The sequence below is a fragment of the Pipistrellus hanaki genome (assembly GCF_964339955.1).
Source record: "Pipistrellus hanaki genome assembly, chromosome: 2".
In the NCBI taxonomy this organism is placed as follows: Eukaryota; Metazoa; Chordata; class Mammalia; order Chiroptera; family Vespertilionidae; genus Pipistrellus; species Pipistrellus hanaki.
Genome location: NC_140504.1, coordinates 48,768,988 through 48,789,169, shown reverse-complemented (window position 1 = coordinate 48,789,169; position 20,182 = coordinate 48,768,988). Strand labels below are relative to the sequence as shown.

Here is a 20,182-nt window from a genome sequence, read left to right as displayed (position 1 = left end):
GCAGCATATGTAAACACCAAAACTGCTGCCTCACACAACAATTTCAAAACTACAACTAAAAGAGAAAAGGTTTATCACCCAGAACCACAGGAAAGCTGGCTGAGTGGAAGTTCTACACCACATGTGTCAAACACAAGGCCTGCGGGCCAAATCCAGCCCGCCAGGCCTTGCAATGTTGCCCGCACCGCGCTGTCATCACTGCACTCCGCTGTCAGTTTATGACATTGTCAGTTTATGACTGTTCAGTAAATCATTCAGCCCGCGATTTAGGCTGTATTTTAGATTTTGGCCCCTTCTCTGATTGAGTTCGACACCCCTATTCTACACGTACAAGGAAAGAGAAAAGAGCATTGAGATGTGCACAAGTGCTGAAAAGCTGAGGTACAAGGTGCGCAAATAGGGCTGGTGGTGGGCGTCTGGGTGTGCTGCTTCTATCAACCCGAAGGGAAACAAGCTCCTGATCACTCTGAACTCCAGTTTCTGGGGAGATGTTGGGGAACCAAACTCCTACAGGGAGAAGTGGACTGTCTGCCATTGGGTTGGAAAGTGAAGGTGGCTTTCTTGAAGAGGTGCACCCAGCAATCATTGTTTACTGCGCTGGGGCACTGGATGCGGGGACTTAGAAACTTGTAAATGCAGAGACGGCTGACTGGCAGCCATTGCTGTTTGCCATGCATTATCCTAGTGATTCCCTGAGACTCCACCTCACACAATCTACAAACCCACCTAAGCTCCACGTAGTGGCTTTTGCATATAAATGGACTTCCCTATCGCAGCTTAACCAAACAAACTGCAGCTCAGGGCAGACAGCTCCAAAACCTCCAAACCCCAAGCAAAGAGGAGAAAACTATAGTTCTTGCTGTAGCTTCTGATGGGTGGCCTCAGACAGCAGCTGAGAGATCCAGAAGCTAGCGTATCTAGTGGTCAATGTGAGATGACACCAGATTTCAACTACTCACATCCATAAATGACACATTCAAGAGGCAGAGTCAGTGAGCACCAAAGCCCCACTGAAGCATGTCCTGCCCCATAAGCATATCTCCAGAGCAGCAGTTCTTCCATTATAGACAAAGCGGGTCCTCAGAGCCAATTGGCCTGGTGGTCAATTCCTCCCAGTGACACCAACAACAACCAAGACTTAACTACAACAAGGCTGTACACACAGTCCACAAAGGGGTGCACCAAGAGTGTCCACCTCAGATAACTGGAAGGCGGACCTACTGGGCCATATAGAACACCTAGCACACAAAGCCACCCTACTAACTCAGGGAAGCAGCAAAAATGTAGATGAAGAAAAAGATCACAAACAAAAGAAATGAAGGAAAACAAAAGACTGGATATAGAGTCCAAAATCACAGTTATAAGGTTTTTCAAGAGTTTCCTAAAGAAGGCTAATAAATCCAATGAGACCCTTGAGGATATGAAAAAGGACTAACATGAAATTAAACATACACTGACTGAAATAAAAAATATACAGAGACCCAACAGTAGACTAGAGGAATGCAAAAATCAAGTCAAAGATTTGAAATACAAAGAAGCAAAAAACACTAAGCTAGAAAGCAAAAAGAAAAAAAAAAAAAAAAAAAAAAAGAATCCAAAAATTTGAAGAAGTCTCTGGGACAATTTCAAACATATCAACATCAGAATTATGGTGGTGCCGGAAGAAGAGAGAGAGCAAAATACTGAAAATCTATTTGAAGAAATAATGACTGAAAACTTCCCCCACCTGGTGAAAGAAATAGACTTACAAGTCCAGGAAGTGCAGGGAACCCCAAACAAAAGGAATCCAAAGAGGACCATACCATAATTAAGTGCCAAGGGCAAAAGACAAAAAGAGAATATTAAAAGCAGCAAAAGAAAAACAGTTAATTAACACCCATATGAATATCAGCTGATTTCTCAACAGAAACTATGCAGGCCAGACAGGAGTGGCAAGAAATATTCAAAGTGATGAATAGCAAGAACCCACTACCAAGATTACTCAACCCAGGAAAGTTATCATTCAGAATTGAAGGTCAGATAAAAAACTTCACAGACAAGAAAAGCTAAAGAGTTCATCACCACCAAACCAGTATTATATGAAATGCTGAAAGGTATTCTTTAAGAAGAGGAAGAAGAAGAAAAAAGTAAAGATAAAAATTATGAACAACAAATACATATCTATCAAAAAGTGAATCTAAAAATCAAGTGAATTAAAAATCTGAGGGAAAGAATAAACTGTTGAATATAATAGAATCAGGGGCATAGAATGGGAGTGGATTGATAATTCTCAGGAGGAAAGCGGTGTGGGTGGTGCGGGAAGAGACTGGACAAAAAGTTTACACCTATGGATGAGGACAGTGGCAGGGAGGTAAGGGGAGAGGATGGGGTGGGAACTGGGTGGGGGGGAGCTATTGGGGGAAAAAGAAGAAACAATTGTAATAATCTGAACAATACAGATTTATTAAAAGTTTTATCAATGACACTGATCTTGTAAAAATCCAGATTTTTATCTATTGTTTTTCTTCTTTTTACTAGTTTCTTCTCTGACCTTATTATTTCTCAGCATACCACATAATTTCCACTTTTATTTATACTATGTGATTTGGGATTTAGTTTATTTTTTTGTGTTTGAAAAATTTTTAAGGTAGTAAATTTTCCTTTAATCATGGTTTTAAATGTATCCTATGAATTCTGATATGTATCATTTCATTATTATTTTTAAGAAATTCTGTATTTTCTCTTTCATTCAAGAGTTAACAGATGGTTTTAAAATTTCCAGTTGTCTGGGCCTTTTGTTTTTAATTTTCTAACAACCTATAGATTTTTCTTGGATTGTGAGCTGATCATTAATTTTAATAGTTCTAATTTGTGGAACTTCTAATTATTTTCTTCTCCACAGAGTTTGCACAAGAAATAGCTTACTGTGATTTGTTGTTTACTTTTCAATTTACTAGTAATTTGAAGTTTGGTTATTATCAGTTTTTCAGTTAGGCTGAGGATGTGGTTATTTTAATTAAAAAAATATTTTTATTGACTCCAAAGAGGAAGGGAGCATGAGAGATTGAAACATCAACAATGAGAGAGTATCATTGATCAACTGCCTCCTGGGTGCCCCACATTGGGGATTGAGCCAAGAACCCAGGGATGTGCCCTGACCTGGAATTGAACCTTGACTTCCTGGTTCATAGATTGACACTCAACCAGTGAGCCACTCCGGTTGGGCTGAATTTTTAATAAATTTGCAAGAAATACAACATAAAAAATAAAATTAAAGCTACAGTTTCCTGCCTACTCTTCCCAAAGGAAATCACCGGCTACTGGCTGTGTATACTCCTAAAGCAGATGTATCATTCCCATGCATGTTTTTATGTTTACTAAATATGTATCCATTAACTGTATAGGCTGTTTTATGTTATTAAAAGTTTACATACATAGTATCATACTTTATATATGCTTTGCAATTTCACTCATTCATTATAATTGAGATTTATTAATGTGGATACACTTAAGTAGTACATATATTAGTTTATTCATTCTAGCTGTTGTATCCCACTGCATGAATATTATTCATTTCCCTTTGTTGATTTTTCCACTATTATAAAGTGGTTGGTACTATGAACATCCTTAGATCCTCATGTATGAATCTCTACCAAAATACCAAGAAGTAGAATATCTGAGTCACAAGATATGTGCATTTAATAGGTACTGCCAAACTGTTCTTAGAAGTTCTTTTAATTTCTATCTCCACTAAAAATATCTAATATTTCCTATTTTCCCACATTTTTGTCATCACTAACGTTTTCATTTTTTCAATTTTTAAAACTAATCAGAATTAACCAAATCTTTTATGGAAAAGTATTATTTACAGATGGAAAACTGAGATGCTGAATTACTGCTTTAAATTTTTTTTTTTTTGTATAATATGACTGAATTTTAAACAACTAGTTTTGAAGGTATAAAATAACTTGATGGTTATTTTCTAGACCCAAGTAGTGTTTTAAGTATAGTACCATGTCTGAGATACACTTTGGCTTCACTGTTTTAACTCAATGTACATAAGTCATCATACTACCCTAAAAAAAGGTTTCTGATAATTTCTTGCTGTTATGGTATTGTTGAATATTTTTTACATGGTCTTTTATTAATTGACTCTTTAGGAAAAATTTCTGTCTAGTTTCAGTACCAGCAGCAACTACACTTATCTTGAATATCTGGTTCATTTTTACTGATTGAAATTGCTGATCCTAGCTTCTTAATTATACTAGATGTTGGAAATACAAGCTCTATCACTAGCAAATGTAAAGAACCTTAAAATAATCTAACTTCTTAGAGAAATTCTAGTTATAATTTCTACCTCATTTTATCAATCTTCATCTTGTATTTTCCCAAGCCACTAGGGTGTATAAGGACAATATGACAGAGTATGGCAGGAGTCAGCAAGTCACTTCAGCTATGGTGACCAGAAAAGGTCTCAAGGAGAAGGGTACATTGAGTTGAGATTTGCAAAATGAAAAGAATCATCCAGATGAGGATATAGGGAATAATGTGCCATGTGGTGCTTTATTTGTAATAGTTTAAGTTCTTAAGCAATTTAAGTACTAAATAATCAAATTTAAAGTTGTCCCTGTATATATGTGGTTTAGCCTGAATTGCAATGTTTTCTTGACTAAGGCCATTAAAGCTGGCTTTTTAGCAACTGCATATCACTCTGATACTTACATATACTTACTGTATAGGAAAGGAAAGATATTTTATGTCTCTCAACAAAAATTTAGGGTATCATTGCTCAAATTTAAAGTTTTCCCAAATCTATAAACTTATGGGCTGATATTGCAACTAATTTTCTGACTCTTAACCTACTTCCAAGATTGTGCTCTGTGTGTTATTCATATTTATCTTTGAAGATTTCCTTTCAAATAATAAGATCACCACATATTCCCTAAGAGTCCCTATTTGCTTGAGAATGTCCCACTGTGTGCCTATTATGCAGACATGATTATTTACAGTGTCCTCTTTCTCTTTCCAAGGTGTCTTGCTTTGAAGATAAACTATATGGTCACTCTAAATAGTACCCCATTGATTAGACTTGGAAGGTTGAGGTAAATTCTTCTTGTAGAACTTTCAGGCAAGCAAGCTAACACATGGGGCATTCTGTGCCCTTGCATGTTTCTCAGCCAGTTCCCATCTGCCAGAGATTAAAGATAAAATGAAGACTGTAAGCAAACAATGTGATTTACTAAGCATCAAATTTGCTCTCATGCAGGGCAGCATATTGTCTCCTAGTATGCCCATCCTCCCTCACTGACCTTACCAGCGAAAAGAGCATCTTGATTTAATGATGCCTGATAGCAGGCACTGAAGACTCCTGTTTATATTTTTTTTGAATCTACATTTATCTCTTCATTTTGTTTAGCTTGGTTTTACTTTTTTGTTCCTCATCTAAAGCAACCAGCATGGCCCTCTGGGCATTGTTTAGACCTGAAGCAATCAATACCAGTTTCAAATAACATGGAAGAGCCCCCAGATCTACATCAGAGCTGCGAACAAGTTTTGATTGGAGCTGGATGCTATCATTTTCAGGCGTCAAGATGTGTTGTTCAGAGAGTGATGTGACATGGAGGTGGGGTGAGGCGATATACAGCCATTCCACTACACTGATTCAAACTTTAAGACACAATTTAGAGATTGTTGAAAACCAAGAGAGGATTAAGCAGATATGATGCTAAAAATGAAAAACAACCATAAACATTTCAGATAAAAAGATATATATATTTGCTGGCTGCAATGCACCTTTCTCTGTCCACAGTTCTGTTTACCTGCCCTGGTCTGCTTATTAATCTTTATACACCACCTTTAAGCATAATCTTCCCTGAAACACCTTCCCTGACTTACACCCCAGATTTGAATTGTAGAAAACATCAATTTTAATAGTGGTTGTGATATTATTTAGATAGTCAAAATGGGTTTCAGGGAAAATCTACTTAAAAATTCTCAGTAACTTTTCTAAAACAACATGACACTTGCCCGCTTGCCAATCCTTTAGGAACTTCTTTTATCATTTTGTTCTTTACCATACTCTGAGTGGATCAGTGGGAGCTGTCTATTGTGTTCTACCTTAATTATAATCATGTGACTCATATTTAAATTCCAAAATCTATTTTATTGGTTTAAAAGCTTCCATTTGACAAGATGTGACTAGTAGTCTACATGAAATCCTAAAATTATATGTGAATTTTCAAAGATTGATATTAACTCTGATTTACTTCATATATTTTACCTACAATATTTGTTTTAAAATTATAGTTTTGTTCCTCGCTTTTTCTTATTCAAAAAGCTTAAACTTAAGAATTCTTACAACTAGCATACTTCTCAAAGCCATAAGACCCATGAAGTGAATTCAGTTAAAGCTTTCCTGTATCATCAAGCCTCAACTACCATGTACGAAGGGAATAGGAGATTTATTTGACAGATGATTTTCAGAAAACTTTTTTGCTAATTCTAGTTTCTCGGTTAAGATTCTAGTTAAGAATAAGAATTCTGTAAAGGTTCTTGCTGGCCCTCTGTTCCCTGCAGCTTCTCCGGTAGTTTTGAGAGCCACCATGATGGAGAAGCCAAATATGGAGTCAAGATCACCCGCTCCCATATCAACCAGAGCACTCTTACAAAATATGTTTTTATATCAGGGTTTTTTGTAAGATTTTATGTGAAGGAAAGTTCTTCAGATCATGAAATGAAAGGGAAACATTCAAGTGCTAAAACCAATGGATGACCTGCGCTAATGTTTTTATTTAAAAGAATTAGAAACGGAGTCTCAGAGAAGTTAATTTCAAAGCAGCAGCAGTTGTTAGTGGTAGAGCTGAGGTGAAAATTCAAGTTTTTTCATTCCTTGCCCACCTTACCTCCATGATAGGTAACCGTGGTGTTATCTTGACTTTGCATAATGCTTTACAGTTTTCCCAAATTCATCGCATCTATTATCTGATATTACTTAAGTGAAGAGTACTGTTTACTGTGGATTATTATGAAATTGTTTATGGATCAAGAATGACTAATAATTAGATTTCAATTAAAATTACAGTTTTATATAACAGATACAGTGCTTGAAAATGCACATTCCTTATCAATCTAATTTAAATCAATAGTCGGAATTAATCTTTACAAAAATTTTTTTGAGTGATTGGGATCAGTTTTAAGTTGAGCTCCTAGATTTATTGAATAAGAAAGGATACTCATTATTTTGGGGAAAATTATTATGTAATATCTCACAATGAATTTTTAAATCAAATTGGATCATACAAAATAGTCCTCAGAGTGACTTAAAAGGTTAAATATTTTCACATTTAAGTTTCAAAGAGAGAAATGAAACTTTTGGAAAAGTGGAGAGATGTTTAATTGAAAATATGTTAACTAAATTTCCCATTGTTTTTCATCAATAGAGTAATTGACTGAACTCATCATTACTGTGTTAAGTAAATGGTTGTATTGTTCCTTTACAGATTCGGATCCCGGGTGGGAGGAGCCGGAAAGTTCTGCCTTGCATCCCCAAAAGATGCTCTGGCAGACCCTGAAAGCAAATGTTTCTAAAGTTTTATGACATCCTTTCTTTGGAGTTATTAGCCAACAGCTGGTGCATTCAAGGCAAAAGAAAAAAAATTTGTTTCGAGTAATATTAACTCACATGTGTTTGATATCTAAAAAAATAAGCACACTTTTCCTAAACTCTAAGTACGTGGTGTATTCTGCCAGGATCAGCCATGAACCCTGCTCTCAACACAGTCTGGTAAATTTTTGACATTTTTCTTTGCGCCTAAGAACACTATTCCAAAATGTTGTGGACAATTCAGTATTTTGTGATTGGAGTTTCCTTTTATTTTTCTACTTACAAGAACATCTTTTAAGTAAAAAAATGATCTCTTTTTAGAAATGTGCTCTTTTCATGAAGACCATAACATTTATAAAAACTGACCACCAGCTATTTTTTGTCTGGCATCTTTTTGTTGTTGTTAATCCTCATTGTTTTTCAGAAAGAGTGGAAGGAATGGGGGAGAGAGAGAAGAGGAGGGAGAGGGAGAAAGAGAGAGAAACATCAATGTGAAAGAGAGACATATCAATTGACTGTCTCCCCCACCCACCCTGATGGGGGCCGGGGATTTTATGTCTGTAGCCAGACATAAAATAACACCTTTGCTGATACAAGACCTCTGATACACAATTTGGTAGAAATAGAACCATAATCGTTCATCCAAATTCTCCCAGATTCTAATGTCTCATTCCCCAGAAAATATTTTTGCCGAGTCTGATGTATTCTCCTAGTCTCACTAATTTAAGTTTTAATATATGAATTACCCATTTGAGTATCTGTGCCTTCTATAAACCAGGGTTGCATATTACTTTCTACTAAGCTAGTTTAAAAAATGCAAGTGATGAACTCCCATCACAGCTATAAAACAAATGTATTTAAACATATTTTAACACAATTACCTAATTTTGTACTCTTTCATTCATCATTTATTCTTTCATATCTATCTACATGCAAATATTCAATGCAAAGAACATGACAGGCTGTTGCTAAGAGCACTGTAAAATTTAAAGAAAACAGATGAAAACTCAAGCCTTGTTTTGTTCAAAACAAGTAACTTAAATAATTCTTAGTTGTAATAAATACTGTAAAAAACACATTGGGGATGGAACAGAAAATAATAGACATGGAATAAAGAAATACAGATGCCTCTGGCCCCATCCCCCAAATATCCTGATTAATTGGTTTAGGTGTGGGCATGTTTTTAAAGCTCCCTAGATGATTCTAATGTGTACCCAGGGTCAAGAGCCACTTTATGTCATTGTAAATATTTTTGAAAAGTAGGAGAAATATAAGACTTACATAAATTTAAAATCATATAAGGTTTGACCTTATAAAAGCTTATGGCCATTGAAAATTATTTAGTTGAATGAGTCAGTAACATTAATCAATTCTTCAACATCTGTATTTTTAAAAAAAGTTTCTGTCTTACTGTCAAAGGCATATCTAATTAGAAACTATATTCTGGATCATTTTGATGCTTACCTTTTCTGCTACTTCTCGCACAGACTGAACACTTGTTCCATACAGATGGTTGTTATATTGGCCAGCTTCAATGAATTTATGTTCCTGGATATCTTTTTCCATCTGTTCTCTTGAAGTCACAAAATGATAATCTCTTCCATCTACCTCGTAATCTCTTTTTGGTCTAGTTGTATCTTTAATAGAAAGAACTTGAAGTGTTTAGTATTAAAAATACTACAAATTCATTTTATACTTAAATACCTATTTTATAAAGTTCAATGCAACAGAGGTTAATTTATATTTGAAAAAGGACAATAATAGGGAGGATAGAGGAATAACTGATAAATATATAAAAATGATAATGTTTATTTTTACCACATACAGTGACAAAATGTTAAGAATGATAATTAAGATTTTTTTATGTGGGTTACTCACGAGGAACACATGATCCAAACTTGTCTGGAAATTCTGAAATCAAGTCATCATTTATCCTGTCTTTCATAGGTCCCAATATAATCACTGGTCGAGTGTAATTAACTATAAGATAAGTATACTGCATGTTAAAAGGAATAAACACTAAACAAACATCAATGTATTTTATTTCACCAAACAAAGTATCCTTAATAGACAGTAAGATTTTTTTTTTTCCACCAATGATGCCTAACTTGCTAGTTTGTTAGCATTCACTAAGATCTTAAGCTTAAGTTAACCTCCCGCTGGAAGAATTGATAATTCAACCAAGTAAAATCCAGCATTTTAGCAGATAATGTTTATGTACATTGTTAATATCATCTCATTATAAATGAGAAAACAGTGCTGTATTTTACTCATCATTTAAAAATATTTTTATTAATTTAGAGAGAAAGGAAGGGAGAGGGAGAGATAGAAACATTGATGCACCAACATTGATCAGCTGCCTCCTGCTGTAGCCAGACTGAGCCCAAAACCCAACATGTGCCCTTACTGGGAATCAAACTGGTGACCTCTTGGTACATGCATGGGTTGATATTCAACCACAAAGCCACATCGGGCTATTGATTATTTTTGAAGTAGAAAACTGTAAGAAAGCAGGTCAAAGAAGGACAAAAAGAAACTGAGTATTAAGAAGTGATATAATCACAGTAGTAATCTAGAAAGATAATCTACTAGAAGTGTATACACTGGATTGTAAGGGATCAAGCTGGAAGACAAGACATCGATAGTGACAGTCAGAATTAACATTGTGGTAGGAGGGATGACAAGGAGGTGATAAATAAAAAAGATATAATAGAAGAATAATAGTTCCTAGAAACTGATTCGACAAGGTAGATGAGAAACAAAGAAAGATCAAAGATGCTTCCAAGATTTTGAACAAAGGTTAGTGGAAGGAGAATAATACTTTTATGAACTCTGGAAATACATCACTTAGGAAATAAGACACCTATTCAAAACCACTAGATTATAATATGCTCTGGGCTAAAACTCATATTTCATAAAATAGTAAAGTTCCACATTTATACATATACTAAAAAAAATAATAGTAAAATTCTAAAAACATTTTTGAGGTATGATTTAGACCTATTTCCCAAATTAAAAACTATATTTTTCTAGAAGATTATAAAACATCAACAGGCTTCACAAACCTTCTTGTTGGTTCACTGGTTCATAAGACAAGACATATTCTTCTTGACCACCTATTAGAAGATTAAAATACAGATAAGAAAATCTGTAAAGATAACTAATGCTAATTTAATTCTTCATATATAACATAAAAGTTACTAGGACGTTGCTAAGGAAATAGCAAAGATGTAGAAAAAGGTACATTATAAATTATTTCTGGCAAGTTTTAGTAAAAAAGAAAAGTGGTAAATCACAAAGCCATAAAGATAAGTTTGATAAATGTAAAAACAAAATGTAAATGTGCTATGTATTTCATAAGTATCTTTCTATTATCTGAGTTTACAGGTTATCATTAGATCTATTTAAAAATTTCATTTGTGATGTCAAGTATGGCTCATTAACCTAAGAACTATTAAATTTTAAAAAGATTATTAGTTTGATGAGCAGTTCTACATATGTGTATATTAGGTAATTGCCAGCTGTTAAGAATATGCAGCTATTTTATTCCCGTCAGTTATAAAATTTAATAGATTACATAAATATTTTTATAATTACAATTACTTTACAATAAAATTAAAAAAAAATATGTTATTTATTTTCTTACAGAGAGGAAGGGAGAGGGATAGAGAGTTAGAAACATCAATGAGAGAGAAACATTGATCAGCTGCCTCCTGCACACTCCCTACAGGGGATGTGCCCCAACCAAGGTACATGCCCTTGACTGGAATCGAACCTGGGACCCTTCAGTCCACAGGCCGACGCTCTATCCAGAACCAAACCAGTTAGGGCACAATAAAAATTTTTTTTTTTTTATGCAGAGGTAAAACTACAGTCTCTATTTCACTGATAAAAATTCATTTATTCTTATAATTCACTTACTCAATTAAGAAAATTACATTTAAAGTAAGCTAAAAAAAGCTTTTACATAAAACTAAATCTGTTCCTTCAAACAAAATAAATCACACAGTAAAGGAGATTAAAGTATATTTTGCTTTTATCTTCAAAGTTTTAGAAGTTAAATCCTCTAACATTAAAGGTTTAGAGCTTAAAAAAGTTTAGAAATCAAAACTCAATGAAAAGATCTAAAAAAAGAGTGAACAATTTCAGTTCTTAACACACACACACACACACACACACACACACACACACACACACACAAATGTGTAGAAAACAAATAGGAAAGGCTGTTAATTCAAGTGGTTCCATAAAAGCAATCAATATTGGATAATATATTTAAAGATTTTTTTTTTTTCCTGGATTAGCAACACAATTCTTTTAACATCCTTTTCACTAACTTTGTCAATGGTTGATATTATATGTATGCAGCTGTAGATCTTTTAAATTTACATATTGGCATAATATATTCTTTTCTACTTTAAAAGTATATTTAATTGTTCTAAGTTTATTACCATAATATATAAAATACACATTTACAAGCTGCTTTTTAAAGTACTGTATGTAAAACATGGTTTACATATTAGCAAAAACATGCAATTTGAATATTCCACACCTAATAATTCATGCAAATGATGAGACAGTATATACTTTCATGACCTCTTTTTAATCTAGAAAGCTACTCAACTACTCTATGGTGAATTATGATTATAATTAAGTGCTAAAATATATAAAATCACATTCCCATACCAAAAAAGTTAAATTATTAAGTAACTATTACACAGAAAAAATAACCAATCAAATGAGTGAGGATTAAAAGTATATATTGTCAACATGAAAAATAGTAGGAACTGATATTAATAGGATGGACCTTTTGAGCAGCCATACTCATCTGTAATCAAGAATACTTTCAGATTAGAGAGCATAAAAAAAAAGTTAGAAAAGCATTTTAACTTTTAAGATGCTAGAACTGACAATATTCATGTACTCTCCCCTCCTCCCATGCCCCAAATCTGTTTAAAAACTTCACATGCTTGTAGAATTCACTTAATAATGTACAGTAGACCCTTGAACAACTTGAGGGTTAGGGATGCTGAGTACCCATAAAGCTGAAAATCTACATATAACTCTTGACTCCTAGTAGCCTACTATTTACTGAAAGCCTTATCGGTAACATAAAGTTGATTAGCACATATTTTGTATGTTATGTGTATTATATACTGTAAGAATACTTACAGTAAAGTAACTAGAGAAAAGAAAATGCTAAGAAATACATTTAAAAAATACATTTATGGAATTTACTGAAAAAAATCTACATATAAGTGAACATGTACAGTTCAAACCCATGCTGTTCAAGGGTCAAGTATAATACCCAGAATGTAACACAAAACACCAAAAATAAAATCAGTATTATAGTCTGAGCAACTGTTGAAAAATTTTCCTTCATAATGTCTATATTCACCAAAGACTGGTAATAAACAATAATTTGACCCAGACCAATACTGGTGACACAATAAAAAAGGAAATAAAGTCAATTATAATTTAGCATTACTGAAAAATAATTTTAATGCTCATATTAAAACAAAATAAGTGCTAAAGAAAATGGCAAAATGTAAGTTTACCTCTCATTTTACTAGATATTTACTCCTTTTAAAGACATACACACATATATGTACTATGTTTACAAATAGCACTTTTTGTAAAAAAGATTTCAGTATTTTATTAAAATTTTGGAAAGTAAGTTCTATATATATATATATATATATATATATATATATATATATATGTTTTTATATATAGATATATATAAAAATATCTATCTATTTTTTTTCAAGTTTTCTGAATTTTAGTTGTCTCTCACTGATTTTAAAAGATTAAGTATTTTTTAATTTTCAGTTTTTAGAACACATCACTAAAGGAAAAAAAATGCCGAAGAATATATATTACTTGAGATTACAAAAGAATAAGTAACTTAAAACACTTACGGTAACTACTTTCACTATCGCTGGCATTAGAAGTTACATGCTCTGAAATTGAAGGATAATGAAGAAAAAAAAAGAAAACAGTGTCATGAATTTAAAAAAGTAAATTGTAAATATAAACATAAGGTGACATTACAAAATATTGATATACACTACATACCTAATAAATTTTTAAAAATCATTTTTTATTTTCTTTGAAAAGTTTAATTTTTTCAAGTAAATAAATATGAATTAGCAGGGGAAAGAAACTCCTTAAGGACAATGCCCATTTTTGTACAACACAGTTTATGAACAAAGAGATCAGAGTGATCCTAAATTAGTCCAACTGCAGACATAAAATCCCCAAAGAGAAAATGGCACCAATTAATTGAGTTTATGAAACAGTAATGATTGACAAAGGGGACAAGTTATATTTGAGCAAACAGATGCCCATTTTCATGGAGATGTCTCAAAAAATAAATGATCTTGCTTTCAGTTCAGTTTTCTTGTTCCTGAAAAAAAAAATTAAAGTCCATGATCCTGAGATCATACAGATGAAGCATGTTAGATGTCATAGATTCAGATGCTCCAATAAAAGTCAAGTGGAAGGGAATTCTAGAAGGTGGGACTGTTTTATAAAATAGAACAATATTTCTGTGAAACCCTACTTTGATGAAATTGACAATGCCTGCTTAAAACAAAAAAAATAAAACCAAATATGCTTTTATCAGTTGCATATTGTCAGGCCCCTCCTGAAAGTGATCCCATTTCAAAACTTGATTATTCAGTAAACAACCAGCTACTTTTCTTATGTAAATGTGATCTCAGATGACCTCTCAATTAATATTTCCCTTGAATAAAAAAGTAATTTTATTTCTAAAAACTAAAACCCAAAATTTCCCCAGGCAAAACAATAGATAAGGAAAAAAATTCAGGAGAAATTATCTGTGGTACCATACCACCCACAGAGTCTTCTGACTGCCAGCCTGATCAATGCCTGATCAACTTCGGAAGTCAAGAAGCACTATTGAAAACTTCAGAGAATGGTCGAACTTAAGATTTCAGATAAAGATAACAGTTTTTGAATTGTTGTTATAGTAAAAAATAAGTATGTTATTCTAACCTGCAAAGATAAAACTTTCTTAATTGTGATTATGTATATTTTAAATAAAGCAGAAACATTAAAAATAATTTATAACAAGAACATGTAAAACTGTGGTTTTTAAAAGTTTATACTTAAAAATTAATTCCCATATTACCATATGAACTTCAAAACAATTATTCTCAATCATCCTATATAATAGAGAGGTAATATGCAAATTGACCATCATTCCAACACATAAAATGGCCACCACAAGATGGCCAGCAAGGGAGGGCAGTTGCGAGAGACCAGGCCTGTAAGGGAGGGCAGTTGGGGGCAATCAGGACTGCAGGGAAGGACAGTTAGGGGCGACCGGGCTGGCAGGGGAGGGCAGTGAGGGGGGAGCCAGGCCTGCAGGGGAGGACAGTTGGGGGCAACCAGGCCTGCCGGGGTGGGCAGCTGGAAGCAATCGGGCCAGCAGAAGAAGGCAGTTAGGGGTGACCAGACTGGCAAGGGAGGGCAGTTAGGGGTGACCAGGCCAGCAGGGAAGGGCAGTTGGAGGTGACCAGGCTGGCAGGGGAGGGCAGTAAGGGGTGACCAGGCCTGCAGGGGAGGGCAGTTAGGGGTGACCAGGTCAGCAGGGGAGGGCAGTTAGGGGTGACCAGGCCAGCAGGGTAGGACAGTTAGGGGCAACCAGGCCGGCAGGGGAGGACAGTTAGGAGTGACCAGACCGGCAGGGGAGCAGTTAGGCATTGATCAGGCTGGCAGTCAGAAGTAGTTAGGGGTCAATCATGCAGGTAGGCAGGCAGGCAGGCAGGTGAGCAGTTGGGAGCTAGCTGTCCTGGATTGTGAGACAGCTAGCTCCAACTTCCCATTTAGGCCCAACTTCCCATTTAGGCCCAATCCTGGTGGGGTCCCAGACATCACTTGAAAGGTCCCAGATTGGAGAGGGTGCAGGGCGGGCTGAGGAACACCCCCCCCCTCCTATGCATGAATTTCATGCACTGGGTCTCTAGTATATAATAAAAGGCTAATATGCAAATGGTACGACCAGTTGTTACGATGTGCACTGACCATCAGGGGGCAGATGCTCAATGCAGGAGCTTAGCCAGAAGCCGGGCTCATGGCTGGCGAGTGCAGTGGCAGGAGCCTCTCCTGCCTCCGTGGAAGCACTAAGGATGTCCATGGGGAGTGGGCCTAAGCAGTCAGTCAGACATCTCCAAGGGCTCCTGGACTATGAGAGGCAAGGGCTCCCGAACTTTGAGAGGGCGCAGGCTGGGCTGAACCTCCTCCCTCCAAGTGCATGATTTTCATACACCAGGCCTCTAGTTCTTGTATAATATTTTATTGGACTGATCAGTCATGATTTACCTTACTACTTATTACTTAGACATTATAGTTTGCTTTAAACTGTTTTCCACAAACATCAATCATTATTATAAACTAGAGGCCTGGTGCACGAGATTTGTGTATTGGGGGGTGGGGAGAAGGGGTCCCTCAGCTCAGCCTGCTTCTTCTCATAGTCTGGGACCCCTCAGGGGATGTCCACCTGCCGGCTTAGGCTCTAATCCCCTAAGGATCGGGCCTAATCCAGCAGTCAGACATCTCTCTTGCAGCCTGGGGCTCTCGCAGTCCAGGACCCCTTGCTCCTTACTGCTTGCCTGCAGCAGAGGTGGGAGAGGTTCCTGCCACTGCCGCTGTGCTCACCAGCCACGAGCCTGGCTTCTGGCTGAGCAGCGCTTCCTCTGAGGGAGCACACTGACCACCAGGGGGCAGCTCCTGTGTTTAGTGCCTGCCCCTGGTGGTCAGTGTGCATCACAGCAACCAGTCATTCTGCTATTGAGTCAATTTGCATATTGTGCTTTTACTATATAGGATGCCTCCATTTATATAGCCTTTTATCTTTTGTCTTATTTCCTTAACAAGTAGGAATGCAAAAAAAAAAAAAAAAAATCTCAAATTTATATTAGGATATAATACTCTATAATCTCTAGTATGTAAAGAAACATTAGTTACTGCAATGGAATAAAAAGAGGGGGAGAGTAAGTGGGAGTATAGGAGAAATAATACTAACCATGAGTTGATATTAATAGAAGCCAGGTGAAAAAGAATACTTGGGGCTTATTTTATTATTATTCTACTATTGAATATGACTGACATATTAAATGATAAAAGATTAAAGTTACTACAATCTTCTATCTTTTCTGGGGATTTCTCCTATTCATCTTGAGTTCGTTTTCTAAGATTACAATATTTTGCTACTCAAAGTATGGCCCATGGAAAAGCATAATCATCATTGCTTAAAGTTTATTAAAAAGATAGAATGCTTTTCCCCCTTGATAAATAAAATTAATCTTTTTCAAGACACTTCATCAAAAATGTTCAAATATCCAATAAACATATATAAATGTGTTTGCATTTTTTCTTAACAGGGAAATGCAAATTAAAACCACAATTAATACCTTTACCATTCATCAGAATGGCTAAAATGAAAACCAAAAACAAAACAGCCCAAGCACAGAGAAGGCTATGCAGCAACTGGAACTCATATACTAGGGGTGAGTATATTGGTACAGCCACTTTGGAAAGCTACTTGGCAGTGCCTACTAAAGCTGAACATATATACATCTATGACCTAGCAATTCCTTTCCTAGTCATTTCCCCAACAGAAAAACACATATATATGCTCACAAGAGACATGTACAAAGCAACAATATTCAAAATAGCCCTAAGTATTTATTTAGAAGTCTGAGACTATAGTTATGTATTTTACTTTTTGCACTTATATTTTGAACATTTTTCCATGTCATTGTTTTTATTTTATTTTATTAATTCTTGATTGTTGAAAGTACTATATGTTTTCCCCTCCCCTCTTGCAGGCCTTCATCACCTTATTGTCTGTGTTCATGGGTTATACATACATGCATACAAGTTCTTTGGTTGATCTATTCCTATCTACCCACCTTTCCCCACCTTCCCTCTGTGATCTGACAGTTGGTTCCATGCTTCTGTGTCTCCGGATCTATTTTGTTCATCAGATTTGTTTTGTTCATTAGAGTCCACATATGAGTGAGATCATATGATACTTGTCTTTCTCTGACTGTCTTATTTCACTTAGCATAATACTCTCCAGGTCCCTCCATGCTATCTCAAAAGGTAAGAGATCTTTCTTTTTTACTGCTGCATAGTATTCCATGGTATAAATGTACCACAGCTTTCTTAAAAAAATAAATTTTTATTGTTCGTATTATTACAAACGTCCCCCCCCCCCATTGCTCTCCTCCACCAGGTTCCCACCCTCTGCCCTTTCCCCACCCCCCATTGTCCTCATCCATAGGTGCACAGTTTATGTTCAGTCTCTTCCCACGCCCCCCTCTCCCCTTTTCCCCAAGAATGGTCAGTCCACTCCCCTTCCATACCTCTGATTCTATTATATTCAACAGTTAATATTGTTCATCAGATTTTTTTTTAATTTCCTTGGTTTTTAGATTCACTTGTTGATAGTTACGTATTTGTTGTTCATAATTTTTATCTATATTTACTTTTTCTTCCGAAAGAACCCCCTTCAGCAATTCATATAATTCTGGTTTGGTGGTGATGAACTCCTTTAGCTTTTTTTTTTAATTAGTGAAGCTCTTTATCTGGCCTTCGATTCTGAGTGATAGCTTTGCTGGGTAGTTTATCTTTGGCTGTAGGTTCTTACTATTCATCACCTTGAATATTTCTTGCCATTCCCGCCTGGCCTGCAAGGTTTCTGTTGAGAAATCAGCTGACAGTCCTATAGGTGCTCCTTTATAGGTAACTACCTGCTTTGCTCTTGCTGCTTTTAATATTCTCTCTTTGTCTTTTGCTCTTGGAATTTTAATTATGATTTGTCTTGGTGTGGTCCTCTTTGGATTCCTTTTGTTTGGAGTTCTGTGCGCTTCCTGGACTTGTAAGTCTAATTCTTTCCCCAGGTGGGGGAAGTTTTCTGTCACTATTTCTTTCAGTAGGTTTTCGATATCTTGTTCTCTCTCATCTTCTGGGACCCCCATAATTCTGATGTTGGTTCGCTTGAAGTTGTTCCAGAGGTTTCTTACACTATCTTCAACTTTCTGGATTCTCTTGTCTTCTTGCTTCTGCGGAGGAGTATCCTCTGGCTCTTTGTGTTCTAAATCTTTGACTTGATTCTTACAATCTTCCATTCTGTTTTTAGGACTGTGTATATTATTTTTTATTTCAGACAATGTATTCTTTATTTCTTGTTGATCCCTTATCATTTCTTGTTGATTCCTTATTAATTATAGTTGATCCCTTTTCATATCCTCATAGGTCATATGGACCTTTTCTAGGAAATTCTTGAAAAACCTTATAAGTGTAGATTTGAACTCTATATCCAGTTGCTTTTTGTCCTCCATTTCTTTCCTTTGTGATCTATTTCGTTGTCGCATTTTCGCAGCTTCCCTGATGGGGTGGAGTTTCAGGGTGGAGCCTACAGCTTTGGCATCTGTCAGCCCCACCCTATGTGGCTCCTGAGTCTCAGGGTCCTTCAGTACTCGCTGCAAGCGCCTCTGAGAGAAAGGTGCCCTCAATTTTCGCCTGCTACCAAACAGTCTAGGCTCTCCCGCAATGAGCCCGGAAATGGGGTTCAGTTCAGTTGGAAGTGGAGTTGGAGGTGGCGTTCAGAGCAGTCTGGAGCTTTTGTCTCCTTCCTGCCAGGGCAATCCCACGGCACAGCCAAACGTCCCTTCTCTGCGTGCAATGTGCGCACCTCCGGAATCTCCTTTCGCCGCTCCCCCGGGGTTCTGCCTTACAGCCCAGCTCCCTCTGTGTGAGCCTGGGTCCCCGGGGTCTGGCCTAGAACTGGGGTTCAGAGCAGTCAGAACTGGGGCCCAGTACAGTCGGAGCTTTTATCTCCTTCCCACTAGGGAACGCCAGCCAGGCACTCAGCCGCTCCGTCCTCTCCGGGCGCCGCGTGTCTCCGTACCTTAGGCTTTTACAGCTCCTCTGCTCTTCCTTCTGGTTTTCTCCTTGCTTCTCGTTGTAGAATTTCCAGTCAGTCGACATTCCTGTAGTTCTGGGTAATGTCCATTTTATATTTTAGTTGTATTTTATTGAAATTGTTGTGTGCAGCTGCAGCTAGGTGTTTACCTGTGCAGCCATCTTGGATTCTGTACCACAGCTTTTTTATCCACTCATCTATTTATGGGCATTTGAGCTGTTTCCAGATCTTAGGTATTCATGTCTTTATGTCTTAACATGATTTTCAATGGTTATATAATATCATAAAGTATTATATGATACTTTATTATGTAATACTTAATTAACCACTCCTTAATTGTAAGATATTCTAAGATGATTTCAATTTTCAAGTGGTGTAATTTCTAAATAATATTAGAAATATATGTGCACTCTGACACATAAACCTTTATCTCCATATCTGATTAGATTCTTAGGATAAATTCCTTGAAGGGGAATTATTGTAGGTCAAAAGATATGCTTTTCAGCCGAAACCGGTTTGGCTCAGTGGTAGAGCGTTGGTCTGCAGATTGAAAGGTCCCAGGTTTGATTCTGGTCAGGGGCATGTACGTTGGTTGCGGGCACATCCCCAGTAGGGGGTGTGCAAGAGGCAGCTGGTTGATG

At 36.2% G+C, this 20,182-nt stretch overlaps 1 protein-coding gene across 10 annotated transcripts in view; it reads right to left on the bottom strand.

Moving 5' to 3' along the window:
- DLG1 (discs large MAGUK scaffold protein 1) overlaps positions 1-20,182 on the bottom strand; it is a 237,004-nt gene that overhangs the window by 18,341 nt on the left and 198,481 nt on the right. For all 10 annotated transcript variants that reach the window (XM_084871554.1, XM_084871550.1, XM_084871555.1 and 7 more), the window contains 4 exons: positions 13,504-13,545; positions 10,648-10,698; positions 9,461-9,562; positions 9,047-9,219 (listed from right to left, as the gene is read on the bottom strand). In XM_084871554.1, coding sequence (XP_084727680.1) covers positions 9,047-9,219; positions 9,461-9,562; positions 10,648-10,698; positions 13,504-13,545 — 368 coding nt within the window. The remainder of the gene's footprint in view (positions 1-9,046; positions 9,220-9,460; positions 9,563-10,647; positions 10,699-13,503; positions 13,546-20,182) is intronic.